Source organism: Xylocopa sonorina, chromosome 3 (genome assembly GCF_050948175.1).
Source record: "Xylocopa sonorina isolate GNS202 chromosome 3, iyXylSono1_principal, whole genome shotgun sequence".
NCBI lineage: Eukaryota > Metazoa > Arthropoda > Insecta > Hymenoptera > Apidae > Xylocopa > Xylocopa sonorina.
In genome coordinates this window covers 2768903-2784169 of record NC_135195.1, presented here as the reverse complement: position 1 = coordinate 2784169, position 15267 = coordinate 2768903, and the positions used below count along the sequence as shown (strand labels likewise).

At 36.9% G+C, this 15267-nt stretch overlaps 1 protein-coding gene and 1 long non-coding RNA gene across 8 annotated transcripts in view; one reads left to right on the top strand and one right to left on the bottom strand.

Moving 5' to 3' along the window:
* Positions 1-3816, top strand: part of LOC143422476 (uncharacterized) — a 38933-nt gene extending 35117 nt beyond the window's left edge. For all 7 annotated transcript variants that reach the window (XM_076893146.1, XM_076893149.1, XM_076893144.1 and 4 more), the window contains 3 exons: positions 915-1404; positions 2218-2355; positions 3422-3816. In XM_076893146.1, coding sequence (XP_076749261.1) covers positions 915-1404; positions 2218-2355; positions 3422-3816 — 1023 coding nt within the window. The remainder of the gene's footprint in view (positions 1-914; positions 1405-2217; positions 2356-3421) is intronic.
* On the bottom strand, positions 3541-13728 carry LOC143422499 (uncharacterized). The gene is made up of 3 exons (XR_013101727.1): positions 13641-13728; positions 13294-13494; positions 3541-3812 (listed from the first exon to the last, which is right to left on the bottom strand). It is a non-coding gene; the product is annotated as an uncharacterized LOC143422499 (long non-coding RNA).
* Between the last annotated feature and the right edge of the window lie 1539 nt (positions 13729-15267).

Here is a 15267-nt window from a genome sequence, read left to right as displayed (position 1 = left end):
GTAATGACGATAACACGAACTATAATTGTCTTTTAGTTCATAAAATTAAGAATTACTGTTTTCAATTGGATTGAAGAATAAAGCAATAAATAGTGAACGTTAACGCGAGTACATACTACTAAAGTCGTGGAATCAGGGACTTGTGTGAAAGTAAATAATATTTGCTACATTAGGCTGTAAAAAGAAACTTCCTTTGGCGATTGGATTGGCCTAGTTGATTGAGAGCAAGGCGTTGTAATCCAAAAGTCCCGGGATCAAATCCCGGTTCGGGATGAATGTGTTGTATATTAAAGTTTTTTCTGAATTGACTCCTTTCTGAATGTATGAAGGGTTAGTTCATGAAATAAAACTTAATAATATTTTATAAAGCACCGAGCAAAAGCAAAACAAAGCCCGCTTGGGCACAACGTGTGCTTAGCGTTTGTGTGTGGTTACGGTGCAAGAATAAATTCGCATTGTTGAGCGTGTGAAAGGGCTAGTTTATATGAATTTTCTGTCTATAAATTAGTTAACAACAATGCAACATTTTTATTTTTCTTCGTATACAAAAGTAGGAGTCCTATAACGCGATAATAAATTGTATAATATTCGTATCGGAAAATGAGTATATAATTAAATATCGGAAGGGGTAGTAAAATTTATTTCAATATAAAAAAAAGAATTTTATACCTGGTTTACTTAAATATAACGCCGTTTAATAACTACATATTAAAAATTCATCATTTATTTGCAATTTTTTGATCACGTATAATGTTACCAATCGTATGGCATATAAATTGAAAAGTGATGAATATTTTCGGTACATTAAACGTTAGTAATACCCTGTACGAAAATTATGCAGAGCATGCATCATATAAAAATGTAAAGTTTAGCCGACTTCGAACTACGAATAACACGTTAAATAAAATTTCTAGGAGAAAGTGAACAGTTCGCCAACTGGTATAGTGCAGCAGCCGCACCAGCTGCACCTGCCGATCAGCACTCAAATATTGAACAGTCAAGGTCTGCCGACGATTGTGCCGACACTTCAGCACTTAGGGTCAAGCCTGAGGGTGATACCCGGCGACACGAGGCAGCTTCTGGTCACTCACACGGGCGGCAACAGCGAGTCTAGGCCGCTCACGTTGGCCGTGCAAAACTCGTCGGATCAATCGAGGCCGCTCATCGCCGTGCAATCGAATACTGGAAGTGAGCCAAGGCCCGTGGCGCTGGTCGTTCACTCGTCCACGGCCAACGACAACAGGGTAACGTTCGTGCATTCTAATCTGTCCAACAACGACAGGCCGTTGGCCCTAGCCGTGCAGTCGTCCGCGAATGACGTCAGGCCAGTTACATTCGTGCACTCGACGAACGAGGGAAGGCCGTTAGTCCTCGCCGCGCATTCTCCTGCACTGAATGTGACGAGTGAGTAACTTGAAACAATCGTTTGCACGGCTCTGTGCATTTATGAGTGTCATGTGCGTGCCGTTAATAAATGTATCAGATGATCCTAGAAGTCAGGCATGGTCAACTGCTTTTGCCCTCGGGCCGGTTGGGAAAAAAGAAATATATTTTCACGGTCCGGAGTAAATATTAAAATGAACATCAAACAGATCATATCGAGTACAGATGAGTATAAAAGTTCTCATTCTTTGTAATGGAGTTTTTTTTTAAATAATATAGAAGTATGGATTCATTCGATTAATAAATTACTACAAGTTAAATACTAATATTGAAAAATTGTTCGCGGGCCATATACACTCATTACGCGGGTCGTATGTTGGCCGTGCCTGCTATAAGTAATGTTATTTTTTGTTTTGGTTCGATCGAATATAAGGTAGAATATGTTAAAATACGTTGTCGAGAGAGGAAGGATTTATTAGGATTCAAACCAAATGTTAAAAGTACCTTTTAGCTTTAACAAAATTTGTAACCTGTATCAGTGAACTCTATTGACATATATCGAGAAAATTTATGAACGTCATATATATACACACGACTGTTGTGATATCGAGTCATAAAGTTTAGAGATCTTATCCTACTTTGTTGTTGCCATTAATAATTAGGAATGTATATTAGCGTTAGATGCGAGAAATAATTAGTGATTATGATGCTGTTTCGAAACAATCGATATAACTATAGAACCGAATATAATTGTTTAAGTAGCTTATTTCATGTGCAACATTGATTTAATTTCTTGACTATTTAGTAATGTTGGAATTATCAATTGTATTGCAGATGCTCAAACAAGGATACGAGCGGGAGACGCGCAAACCACGCATAAAATGGTTGGTGGTGTAACCTTGGTAGGTGGACCTGGATCAGAGCTGACTAGACTTCCCGGTGGCGCAGAATTGAACATACTCCCTGCAAATGGTAATGCTTTATATTGAATGCCTTTTATTTCGTTTCTCTTCATTTTATGCTCCATGCTCGACGAGTAAGTCGTTCAATGTATTTCTCCTTATACACCTTAACCGAAGGGTTTCAAGTTATAACTTATTATGTAACACTTTTATATAAACGAAAATTCTTCAGACAAACGAAAATAATGTGAATTTAAGCGCAGATGTTATTATCAATGCTAGCAATTATATGTAACTGTACATTGGATATATGTAATATCAAGTGTGAGAGGATTAAATTAATATCAAATGTTTTTCATCGTGGAAAATACGCTGTTATCAATAGCAATTTTTATATAATAGTATTTATACTGCTATCACAGTTTTTAAAAATTTGTTTTTAAAAATATTTATAACCTTTGATATGGAAACCCTTTAATTGAAAATCACTACTTTCTTGTACTTTCCACCAGAGAGATTATATGTAATACCTTTTTTTTCAAGTTATCGTTTGCTTATATAGTTATACTTCTGTCCTTCTTGTTACACACTATTGCATCGTTTATACTTATATTAGTATCACTACTGGCGCAAGATCTTATTAATTTATCAGAGAAACCATTCGTGTTATTTAAGTACGGATTGCTTTGGAAATTGTTAACAAAAATTTAATTTTATTTTATCCGGAGGATATAAAATTTATTGAAGAAAAAAATAATTCTGTTATACATGAAACTAAAAGATAAAAATTTTTGAATAATTTTGTACATACCTTTCACTTTTTACAAATATATCGAGCACGTATGTGGCACATGTATAATATTGACTAATATAATGTTCCTCTAAATTTCTAAATAATTATTTAAATAATTTAATATAATATTTTTCTAATATTCAATCACTTTCATGCCAGTAAATAATTAGAAAGTGTTAAGAATATTAAATGAAAATTTTATCAGTTGATCATTTTCGTAAACAGTGTTCTATCTTTGATGGAACTTTGAATGCGACTTAGCGGACTGGTTACGGAAATACAATTAGCACTTTGTCCAGTAATATAATTTATCTTACCGTGAAATTACTTTTATGGGTTGCAGGATTAACGCTGAGCCATGCAGGAGTGTCGCTTCAAACTACAGCAGGTAAACCAGGCTCAACAGTAATGCAGAACGCTCCGTCCACAGAGGGTATAGCACACATCGTTGGCCCACACACACCCCTGTCCGGTTTGACGCCGATCGTGACGCCAATGACCGTTGTCTCGCAAGGGAATCAAGTGACTGCTCATATCCTAGCCCCCTCGAGCCTTGCGGGGAAAATGATCACCACCCCTATCTTAAAATCTGTGGGGCAAATGCCTATAGTGAACGCTCAGTATACCACTCTGGTGAAGCCAGTTGTTGTCGTCAGTACGCCGTCGTCAACGTCGGCGCCGCAATCGACGACAGCTTCCAGTACGCAACCTTCCTCAACCACGCACTCGACCGTCTGACAGAATCAAAAGAAAGTGAAACTAGCTTGAGAAATGGCTGTCGATGAGTGTATCGAAGCACGGATGCACTGTGATCACGATGGATCAGTGTTCGATCGACACGCGACCACGTTACGTTATCGTGCGTCCCGTATAGCGTGTATAGCGTCGACGACGGTGCACGATCGATTCGTGGCGTCGACCAGGGGTTACGTTCAGTTCTACGAGCTGATCGGATCAAGAGGGGAGGTAACCGACCCGAGAACTATGCCCGTCACCCTATTCCCAACATCGAAGGAGAGTTTCCTGTTTTTTAAAAGTAACTTCACTCGCGTTCCTTCGTGTTTTCAATTTCGAATGTTCGCGCTCTTCCAAAGAACGAGCCGACTGATTATGTGAAGAAGGTGTTTGATGACGCCGTTGCTCAACTTGTGCGATCGTGCACGGTAACCCTCGATCGCTTCAGAGAAGTACGCGTCGAAGGTAATGCCTGCGCGGTAATCGCAAAACGAACACGACAGGTCACGGGGGCTGAATGATGCGATGAGGCAGCTTGAAGCAAGAGAATGATTTTCTTCGTGTTATCCAAAAGTAGCGGGAGGGAACGAAGCAAGTATATAGGATATCTTATTTCAGTCGGTTCACGTAATTCTCTCCCCGAATTATTCGTCACTCGCAAATGAGCTTCGAATAATTCAGGAGATAATTGCGTGGATTTCTTTTGAGCGGAGCACCCTATATATCTTGTGCTTAAAGACCGAAAACGCTTATCGAGTGCAAAAGGGCTTACCAGAACGAATTTAAACATTACGGACGGAAATCACAGCGCATTCTGATCGCCTTTAAAGAGTCTAACTGACCTAAGCCAAATCCAATCCGAACCTAACCAACTTCTACCTCGATTAACTGCTAATTGACAAAGCACGGGCTCAGTCTGACATTGGGTCGTAGGCAAAAAACAATGAGCGCAACGCATTGTGGTAACTGCGTAATATCAGAACGCTTTGAGCTTGTTTTTTGAATAATCACGACATGAATTTTTGCATCACGGTATGTGTTAATATCCCGAAACGCGTTGTGGTAGTTTTGAAACCAACAAGAGCGCGTAGCGACTCCTCTAAAAGTGTGGTCAGAGCGTGTTGTAGTTTTAGGAAAGTTCTGATCAATTTTCTTTCTCTTACTGAGCGTTTCCGATCTTTGAGATTAACATACACACCACCAGTGCACGTGACGAGATTTCTCAACATGACCATTTAACGCTTAAAAATTCAAAATTTGTCGAATCGCCTGTTTCGAACGATCACCGCGTATCGCTCGAATGACAAAGCCATAAAAGAAAGTAGAACAATCCGTGATTGTTCGTGGTACATTAACTGCTAAACAGATTTTTTTCAGAAATTTACTTTAAATTATCTTTGTTATAGTATGTAGTAGTATTACGAATTAATTCCATTGACAGATGATATGATTTAACTTGTATTTGCAGTATGTTGTTCGCGTGATTATTTTTCTTTTTTTTTAAACTGTTTGACCATTGCAAAGTATGAGAGGGATTACGCTGTTTTCTTTTCTCTGGTACCTTGTTGCAATTGATGAAGTTCAACAAAGGGGGAAACGTTAAATGACTTAAATTAATAAATTGTATCGTATATTACGATTGGTTCATAGACGTTCGAAATTGATCGAAATCTTGAAATTGGATGGACGATGAATATGCCTGCGCCCTTTAAATTAATCGTATTGTGTTAAACAGTGGCTGTGGAGAAACGATTATCGTTTACACCTGTACTTTACTTTCAGAAGTTAGAAGGCAGATCGAACTTCCGTTGCGTCGGATATGCACATCAGCGAACGCGGATATCTTTTTTCCTTTCCTTTTTTTTTGCGTAGAAAATGTGCTCAAGTATTTTTTCGTTTCTATTTATTTCGCGACACAAAATGAAATACTGAACACGAGCAAGAAATGTTTTTTGTCTTGGCTTCTTGATTTTCACGTATTTATCGGCGTACATTTCGAGGGAACGCCTGTTTGTGACTATTAAAAAAAAAATAGAACAAAACAAAACAAACAAAAACGGGGAAAGAAAGAAATGAAAATGAGAAAAAGAATTAAACGGAAATACGTGGGCGTACGTTTTTAATAGTGTAATTTGTTCGGTTTCTGAATGTGTACATATATACGAGAAACTCGCGGTTCGGACAGCAGACGGAACATTATTATTTTGCATAATATTTAGCTGCAGGTGTTCAAACGATCGAACCAGGGGAGGGACGCTTCTGATTAGCGTCGCATGAGAAAAATCAGAATTATTGTATACGTGTACTCGTTTATCGTACTATTTTTAAATTGTTTTTTCTTTTCTAAGCGTAAGTAAAGGAACAAAAAAAAAAAAGAAAAAAAAGAATGATTTACGTTTCATCTTGCAATATTAAGTTTTCTCGAGCTTTCATTCGATATACTCGATGCGAGACCGTTAGCGGTGGTTTGTACAGGTTAAATAGATCGAATAATGGAAGAGGTCAGAACGCAACATTTATTCTACGCATGTCACGTATTTTTATATATACATATATATATATATATATATTTATATTGATATATATTTCTGGTTATGCTTCAGTTTATCTCCATTTTACGCGCGATTATTTGAACGATCGCAATGCTGTTACTCGTCGTTTGAGATCTTTTTGCATCCATTGCTTAACAAAGCTTTTCGTAGAAGTACAAAGAGTAAGCTCTCTGGTGTTCACAAATTTGTTGGATTTCTTCTATCGTTTTAAATGCATACACCTTTAATGTATGCGTTCCTTTAATCCTGATGCGATTAATTTTCTTTTGGTTTCTCCTGATTTCAATTAGCAAGAAGAAAATTAAGTACAGTGACTTAAAGAAACACAGCAATAACATACGTGGAATTATCGATGGTGTTTTATTAAAGCAAACGCGTGACACCAATCTGCCTCCTGTTGATTGACTACGACACGCATTTGCGCCAGTAAAACGGAATCAATATCTCCGTGCGTAAAGTACAGGTTTATTCAAAGAATTGTTGAGAGATGTTCTGAAAATTTTGTTATATTAACAAAATTAAAGGATCGTTGAATTTGGCCACGAGTCATTAGCTCGTTTTAAACGACGAGGCCTGTATTTCTATGCCGTTACAACTGATTTTTTTAAAAAGCAATTCATGTGTCCGTTACAACGACTTAACTGCGAAATCGATGTACCATTACGATTAATAATAGTTTCCATTCGCCCTCGCGTCAGGTAGCTCATTATCTGAAAGGAAGCAAGGAAATCGACGTCGGAAATGAAAAAGAAAATAATGGTTTCGAATTCGCGAACGAGGCGAAATTAAAAATCTCTGCAAGTTGTGTAAATCGGGTTTTTATACGCGCGTGCGTGCGTGTGTGTGTGTGCGAGTATGCATGTGGCTGTTAACGGTCTCATTCAGAATATCACCATTTGTACACTAGTATTATTATTAACTTGTATCTGCGTATACACACATATATATCTTGTTTTTTTTTTTTATTTTTTAAATTATTTAATCGAAGGCTTTGGTCTCAGTCAGCCGAGGCGCTGATTATGCGATTATGTTATATGCGTTTGCTACTGTGTTTCTAGATCTTTCGAGGAGATTTGTTAAACGATTTATTAAGTTATTGGTTAGCGAAGAGATCAATATCGTTCCCAGGTGTTACTCGGATCCTTGGAACCTTCGTCAAATTCTGTACACCTCGCGAACCCGTTCTGGAAACGTTGAAAACGTCATCGAAGATCAACCTTGCCGATCTTTTCGCTAACGAAAAGATCGTTACGTAATCTAATGTGGCGACATTATTTACGAATCTATATTGTTGGTAATTTTTAATCAGGAGATGTTCCCCCGCGTTTAAATGATTTGGATGAGATGAGATTCTCTTGAAATTTTCAGTCGCATTTTAAACTTGATATTTGATTAATTTTTTCTTTGTGCATCAAATGCTTCATTTTGATCACATAATCCGACTCTTATAATGAAAAAATGTAGGAAGTAGCATTTTGGAATTGTTTCGACAAATTCGAAATTTGACATTGTATTCTTTATTCTTCAATTTTTTGGGCCTCATTGCAAAGCACGTTGTAGTGAAATAGGTGATCCATCATTGAAATATTTAATTCTTACGTTGCTCGAATATCGATAAAGAAGAGAAGAGAATTATCCTTTACGAGCTATTCTTTATGATTTAGTAATTGAAAAGAAAAAAATAATGATAGTCTATCGCACAATACGCGTATACTATAACAACAATAATAATAGAAAAAAATAGTACTTTCCATTCTTACAGCCAACGGTGACATTTTCACGTTTTGACGTAGAACGATCGCACACGTTCGAAAGGCTGTCAGGCTTCGATCGTTCGCGCACGCTGAAATCGTTCAATAGTCCTATCGAATTGTCGTTTCGTCTTCATTTTTCCCGCTTTGACCGGTCCTTTGTCACAACGCCTGAAACGTGTCCATCTTTCGCTTTCTTAGAACGAGATCGATTTAACGTTTTGCCCACGAAACATAACTCTTTTGTTATCCCTACAATTTTAGTATTTGTGGATGAATTACGAATTAATTTACCAGTGATCTACACATGATACACAAATCAATTACCAATAAATTTACGAGTGATTCATGTTCGATACAGAAATTCGTACTTCTACCAACGAAAACCTGCCGACCGAAATTATTTTAGCTAGGCGTTCCAAATGATACGTGTACACGAATAGGTCTTCGATCTTTGCATTGTCGATTTTCTTCTTTGTTTAAATTCGAAGCTGTAATCTAGGATCATTAGGAAACGGTGATTCTGTTAACTGTGATTTTATAGAGGACTTGCTTCAATGTCGACGATTTTAAGAATTCGAAACCAACTTCTCAAGAACCATTCTCTCCATATCAATATTTTAAACGTTTGTAAATTTGAAATTCTTGCAAAAAGTAAGTGACATGTATATGTGTATATAGGTAGCGATAGGGATAGAACCATGAAAAACATTTCGTCTGAACCAATATAATGTAGATTCGTAGTTTACAGCGGGGAAGGTCAAAGAGAATCGTTTTTCCAGAGAGAGATACACTCAAGTACGCATAAATATTCGTAATTTATCGATAAATGCTAAAAGTTGAAATGTATACACGGATTCTTCCGTGCCAATCAGATGGACGAGCTATCGACTGTAACAGTTGTTCGTTATCGATGAGTTTTGGTGGTGAAAATCAAGGTTCTCGTAACCAAAAGAATTGTACCTTTCGAGGGAATGTATTTCCACTTTTTTTTTTGGATCCGTTCACTAAGAGACAGACCTCGCGGGATTTCCCGCTGGTCGATAAATTGCTCAGATCGAATTTGGCGCGCGGCACCTAGTCATTTTCATTCCCTCCTTGTTGCCTTAAATGCGACTGAACTACCGCTTCGCGGGGCTTTAAAATTATAATTTGGCATTTCATTAATTCTATTCTATTATCCTCTCCTCTTTAACGCGACCTAATTCTTCTTTTTAGTGAATCGTGCAATGGATGTAAATAGTTGTACTAGAGGTTAGGGGCATTCTTAGCACGCGTTGCGCAGTGAACAATGGGGATCTCAGATGAGGGTTTTGGTACCTTCTTTTCTCCGAATGCAAAGCGAGCATTACCGCGATTTTATTTATTTTTCAATTTCTCTAACGAAAGACGAAAAATAAAAGAATGAGTTTTGTTTCAATTAATTTAATATTGTTAGTAATATCGTTTGATATTAAAATAAGGATCAAGCAGAGGGAAAAAATGTAAGAGAATTTAACATTTATCCAGTGATAACGATGTCGAACGAGGTTTTACAATTTTCTTGAGCTCTGTCCTTTGTTTTCTGTATTAAGATCAATTGTGGATCGTGTCAAAATGGTTGGGGAATTTCAATACAGTAGTAAATTAAAAATTTGAGAAACAAAGTATTTCAGACAATTTGTAGCTCGATTTACTTCTGGTATCTGTTTAATTGAAAGGGAAATTGTCACGTGTTATTTTCGAGAGTCGAAAACTTACGAATGTGTACGATATTAAGAAATATCTTTCCGTGCGAGTGGAGAATTTGATTTATTTATCTACGAACTTTCGAAAATTGAATTAAACTTTATGGACTGGTGAAATAGATTTTCCACGTATGCAAAGTATATTTCCGCGTGCAAATGAAACTTTTAAACTGTTGATACATATTTGCATACACATTTGTAAATTTCACTCTTGAGAGCAATAAATTGTCGATAATCCTATCCTCGATTGTTCAGACACCCCTCACAACGCTCACAAAACAAAAAGAAAATATATTGTAACTTTCAAAATAACGTAAGCGTCTCTATCAATCTTTTAGGATACGATCACAGTAGATTTCAAAGCTGATAAACAAACCAATACGACTTTATAGTTTTATTTCAGTCTCGTTTGTTTAAACGGTTAAACACGCGGTGTAACAGAGTACAATCGATTGCTCGATAGAAATTACACGCTAAAAGTTCGCATTGAAACTGCTGATTGGAAACGAACAAAATTATGATTGCTCTCCTTGCGTTCGGCGATGAAAGAAAAGAAGAAAAAACAAATAGGCGAGAAGAAGCTGATGACAGTTTATTGTCGAATGACGGAAAATAACGCGAAACAGCGACGATTAGGGGTTGGCGGGAGATGGGTGAGAAAGGAAGAGGCGACAGACGGATGAAAATATCAAATTTTTTGTACATAACTAAAGAAGTAGTCGAACGAAAAACGAAAAATGAAAGCCAGAGGAGAGGAACGAACGAAGGGGCGATCTCGTCGGTCAACCGGGGACGCACCCACGGGAACAAAATCGGTCGACGGGAGAGAGGGATGGGGGGGGGGGGGGGTGGGGGCGAGAAACTAAACGGAGAGACGTGCGGGGTGTTTATGTGTACACGAACAATGTGATATAAGTAATTAAATACGATTACTTAGCACTGTAGCGTTTAAGGAACAAGAAACAAAATGAAAAGAAGAAAAAAAGAAGCAAAAAAAATCTGTTAAACCGTTTACAGCGTAGGCGTACGATGCTATTATTTACTAACATCCTAAAAAAGAAAAAAGTAAAAAACATGGAACCGTAAGGGATACCTAACTGTATATATATTATTACGAGAGGGAGAGAGAGTGAGAGACAGATAGAGAGGAAGGATGAGAGAGAATATGAATAGCGTGGAATGGAGAACAAAGAAGATTCACGAGGATATAGAGTTATATTGAATATGTGCGTGCGCGAGAGAAAGAGAGAGAAAGAGAGAGAGAGTAAAAGGGACGGAAGAATGTAGAAATAGAAAAGGTACGCGAGAGAACGGGAGAGAAACGAGGTTGGCGATAAAATTGAGAGCGTCACGAAACCGAAGGGCATCTCGTGTGCTCCTCGCGATAATAGAGAGCCTGTAGATTATGTTTCTCATGCGAATGGAACCGACGACGTTTGAACGGAGAAACCGAGAAACGTAACGGGATGCATCGAAACCACATGTGTGTCTGCGCGTTCTAGTAAGAGTGTTGTTGTTGTTGTAGTCTATGTCGAATTTTGTTATACGCCATTCGCTGGTGTATACGAAACACGGTACATCTCGCGAACCTCTTCGAACGATTTGCCGCGTGTTTTTTTTTTTTCTTTATTCGAAAGCGAGACACAATGCGAGAACGGAATGAGAGATGGCACGGAGAACGAAGCGATGCTGGTAGAAACGTGGAAATAAACGATGAAAAAAGTGGAAGATTAGAGTGGAGAAGGAGAGCGTGATAATAGGCGTGCAACAGTTTTTGTTCTGAAAATGAGCGCGACGAAATTTCAATACAATCTATTACAATAAAAACGTAAGCGTGAAGCGTTGCCCAAGTCCTCCTTGTATTCGCCCGGAACGATCCGTCGTTCGAGCAAATCTCGATGCGTGGCAAATGGCCGCACGTGGACTGTGGATGTTTATGGGAGCTTAGAATTTTATTAACGGGGATGAAGAGATGAAATTTGATGGTGAATCGCAGGGTTCGCTTCGGTCTAATGACGCGCTGCACTTAATAACAGAATTGGGAGGAATTTGATTTAATGAAAATTAAATCATTATTTTCACAAGGAAATTTTTGTATGTTCATTTGGAAGATGTTAAAAGTTTTGTTTTTTCGGTGTCAATTAACGATCAAGCAAATCGTGACCAAGGTGGATCATGTAATTATGGTTTAATGGCAATAACTCAGTTTCTAATGGTGCAATGTCGCTAAAATTTATCCTAACATCAAAAAGTTTTACTTTTACGTTCGTGAAACATGTTTCATCCCCTAAATGTGATAACCCGTGCTTTAATTTGGATATTTCTCTCACTATTCAAATTTCTCATACGTAAATGCATAAACATCCATAGTCTAATTATAGAAAATTAGAGGCTATAATGAATCTTACAATTAGTTATATATACATATATAATTTTTTGATATCATGACTTTAAAGAGAAAAAAAGAAATAGGAATTCGATGCGAAGGGGTATGAATGATTTTGAAATTTGTTTCAATTGAAGAATACAATTTTAATCGGCGAATAATCGGCTATAAATTATAGCAGGGGGATTGAGGTTTCGTGGTCGGAAATTGGTGGTCGATGTTGTTGCGTGGTTTTTAAGGGACACGTTGTACAGTGCTGTGAAATTTTATGGTAAAAAAGGAAGATCCGTGAATATTGTGTGTAAATAGAGGTTCGAACATGTTTTTCTGAATAAATTCTATGGTATAAAGGGAATCCCATTCCCGGGTGAAAAGGCAGTATTAAATTACTTTGTAATTATTAACGACACTAGGAATTATGTAGCAACTCAAGTTTCTTAACTGCAAGAATGTTATTACGCGGTGTAATGATTTTCTTCGATGACGAGTCATACGAATGTGAAACTATGAGCATATTAAATATGTTTTTTATGAATATCATAACTGGTAGAGTGTTCATATCGTATCCCTTCGCGGGTGATTTTTTTTCAACCTAACGAGTTACTACAAGAATTATCAACGAGAGCATTTGTTTCCTTGTATTTTTTTAAATCTATTTTTTTTTTTAGTCGATAATAATTGGCGTGTGCGTAGCTGAGAAACATTTAATAATTCTTATAGTAACTTATTGATATACGGATAATCGTGAAGTGAAAATAAAAAACCTTGCGAAAGGAGGAAACAAAAATTAGGGGGAGAACAGCAGACGATTCGTATCTTCATATCTCGGTAATGATGCAATAATATTATATATAAATATTTTTTCGATGTGAAGGTTACTTAGAATATAAATAGATATGCCTGCGAGATGTTGAAGGTTTTTAATTTTCTCTTGACAATCACGTGATGTCTCTTATAACACCAAATTACATACAGATTGAACTTCAAATTCCGAGCGTGACGAAAACGAAAGTGTAATAGTGGGTATAACGTTGCATCCTCATAATCTGTGTGTCTCAATTTACCTCGATGACCAGGTGGACAATCGTCTTTCCAGTTGTTCGCTGTGGTGGTACATAGGCAAGAAGAAAATTAGATTTAAAAAAAGCAGATTCAATAAAGTGAAAATCGAAAATCAGATCTGTTGTTTAATAATATTTATACTGTAATTACGTTTTCGCTTCTTTCTACCTCCCTCGATTGGTTTTCGTTTCTCAGTAATGAAACTAACCGTTAAAAAAGAAAACGGAAATCGAATACTAAAAATTGGTAAATGATACTATTGCGTTTAAATTCCGTTACTATTATATCACTACCTCGATCTTATTGCCATTAAAATGCAACATAAATATCGGAAAAACTTTATTCTTACGAAGGTGTCTTGCAAAACTTCCTTTTGATTTTCGCTGCTTCTCTCTTTTTCTTTCAGCTGAAAACGAACTGGAAAAATAATACATCCGAGCGTCGAAAGGGCACTCGCCTGCTCCAAGCCTCTTTATATAGATCGGGCCACTTCCAGTTGTACGACCGCGCCATCTACCCGTGTCAAGGCCATCTGGACCTTGAGAGACCGAAAAATTTGATGGAACCTATCATTATCGTCATTTGACTGGAAAGAACAAATTTATTTTCACGCTGCGACTTTTTTCATTGACAATTATCATTATTCATTATCAGACACGAAATAATGCGTGGCTAAAGACAAGAGACTTGAAACGAGAGAATTACAATAATTGCTCGCATCGTGCGTAACGGTGATCTGTAATTGTCGAGTCGGATCGAGCCGCGGATTAATTAGGGAATTCTCGATTTTACTTATTCATTTATTAAAAATATGCACTAATTCACATTGTATGTCGTGTGTGTAGCTTGTCTGCGTATATGTATGTATGCATGTATATAGTATGTACGTGTATACGTGTTCCATTACTTTCAATTAGAATAGGGACGACACAATCATTAATATTGTCCTCTATCTACGCGTTTGAGACATTCCTAGCACGTAATTCTCAAAATATATTCGATACTCTCGTATATTCATTCCTTTACAAAAGACTACATTCATTCTTTTTAGACGCTTTGGTAGAATTTTCGAATTTCTAACTAGAATCCTGAACATTTCACTCTCACCCTTTGCCTCCTCTCTTCTTTCTCGCTCCAAGGCTTCCCTCTTCGTTTCCGTAAACATTTTTTTTAATTCCCCTTCTCGCATTGTATATCTTTTTTTATACTTTTTTTTTAATTTCTTTTTTTTTATTCGTTTTTGGTCATTTTCGCAGGTATTCTCGTCTGTCGAGGATCATCGTGCTTCCGTACGTGCACGTGTACATATACATATGGACTGAGTACTAATATCTATGAAATTTGCGTAGATTTACAATTCGACATCAGTTTTCGAACAATTACATACTCGCGGATCCTTGTCGCAGCGACTTCCGATCGAAAGTCACGTATATCGTTATTGGTCACCATTGATTTTTTCTCTCGATCGTGATTGGAAATAACGGATTTAGTAGAAAAATCGAGGAAACTAGGATCTGTATTACAAAAATTGTAGTGTAACTATTTTCTGACCTCGAAACGCGTCTATCACTTGTAACGTTTTGGTACCTTACTTTCTCTTTGTTTTAATAAAAAGTTTCTATTTTTCTTAAATAGATATATATATGTATATTTTGAAGAGAGGTGGATTAAATTTGTAAAAATTGCAATTCATACCGTAGCGAATGCTGTAAATACTGAAAGACAATTCTTTTTACTCGCTAATCATTAATTAAATAGTTACGTCATCTCTGTACTTTTTGCTATCTATAAATGTTCTTCTTAAATAACAAAAATGAAACTTATCATGTAATCAATTTGAGAATACAAAATTTCTATTTCATCCATTAATATTAACAAAAAATCTGATCAGAAACAAGCGCTGTTTTTTGTTCTTTTTTCTTTCGAATGATTTGCAACTTTGGACATGGAAAACTATTCATACACTTCAAAATGTA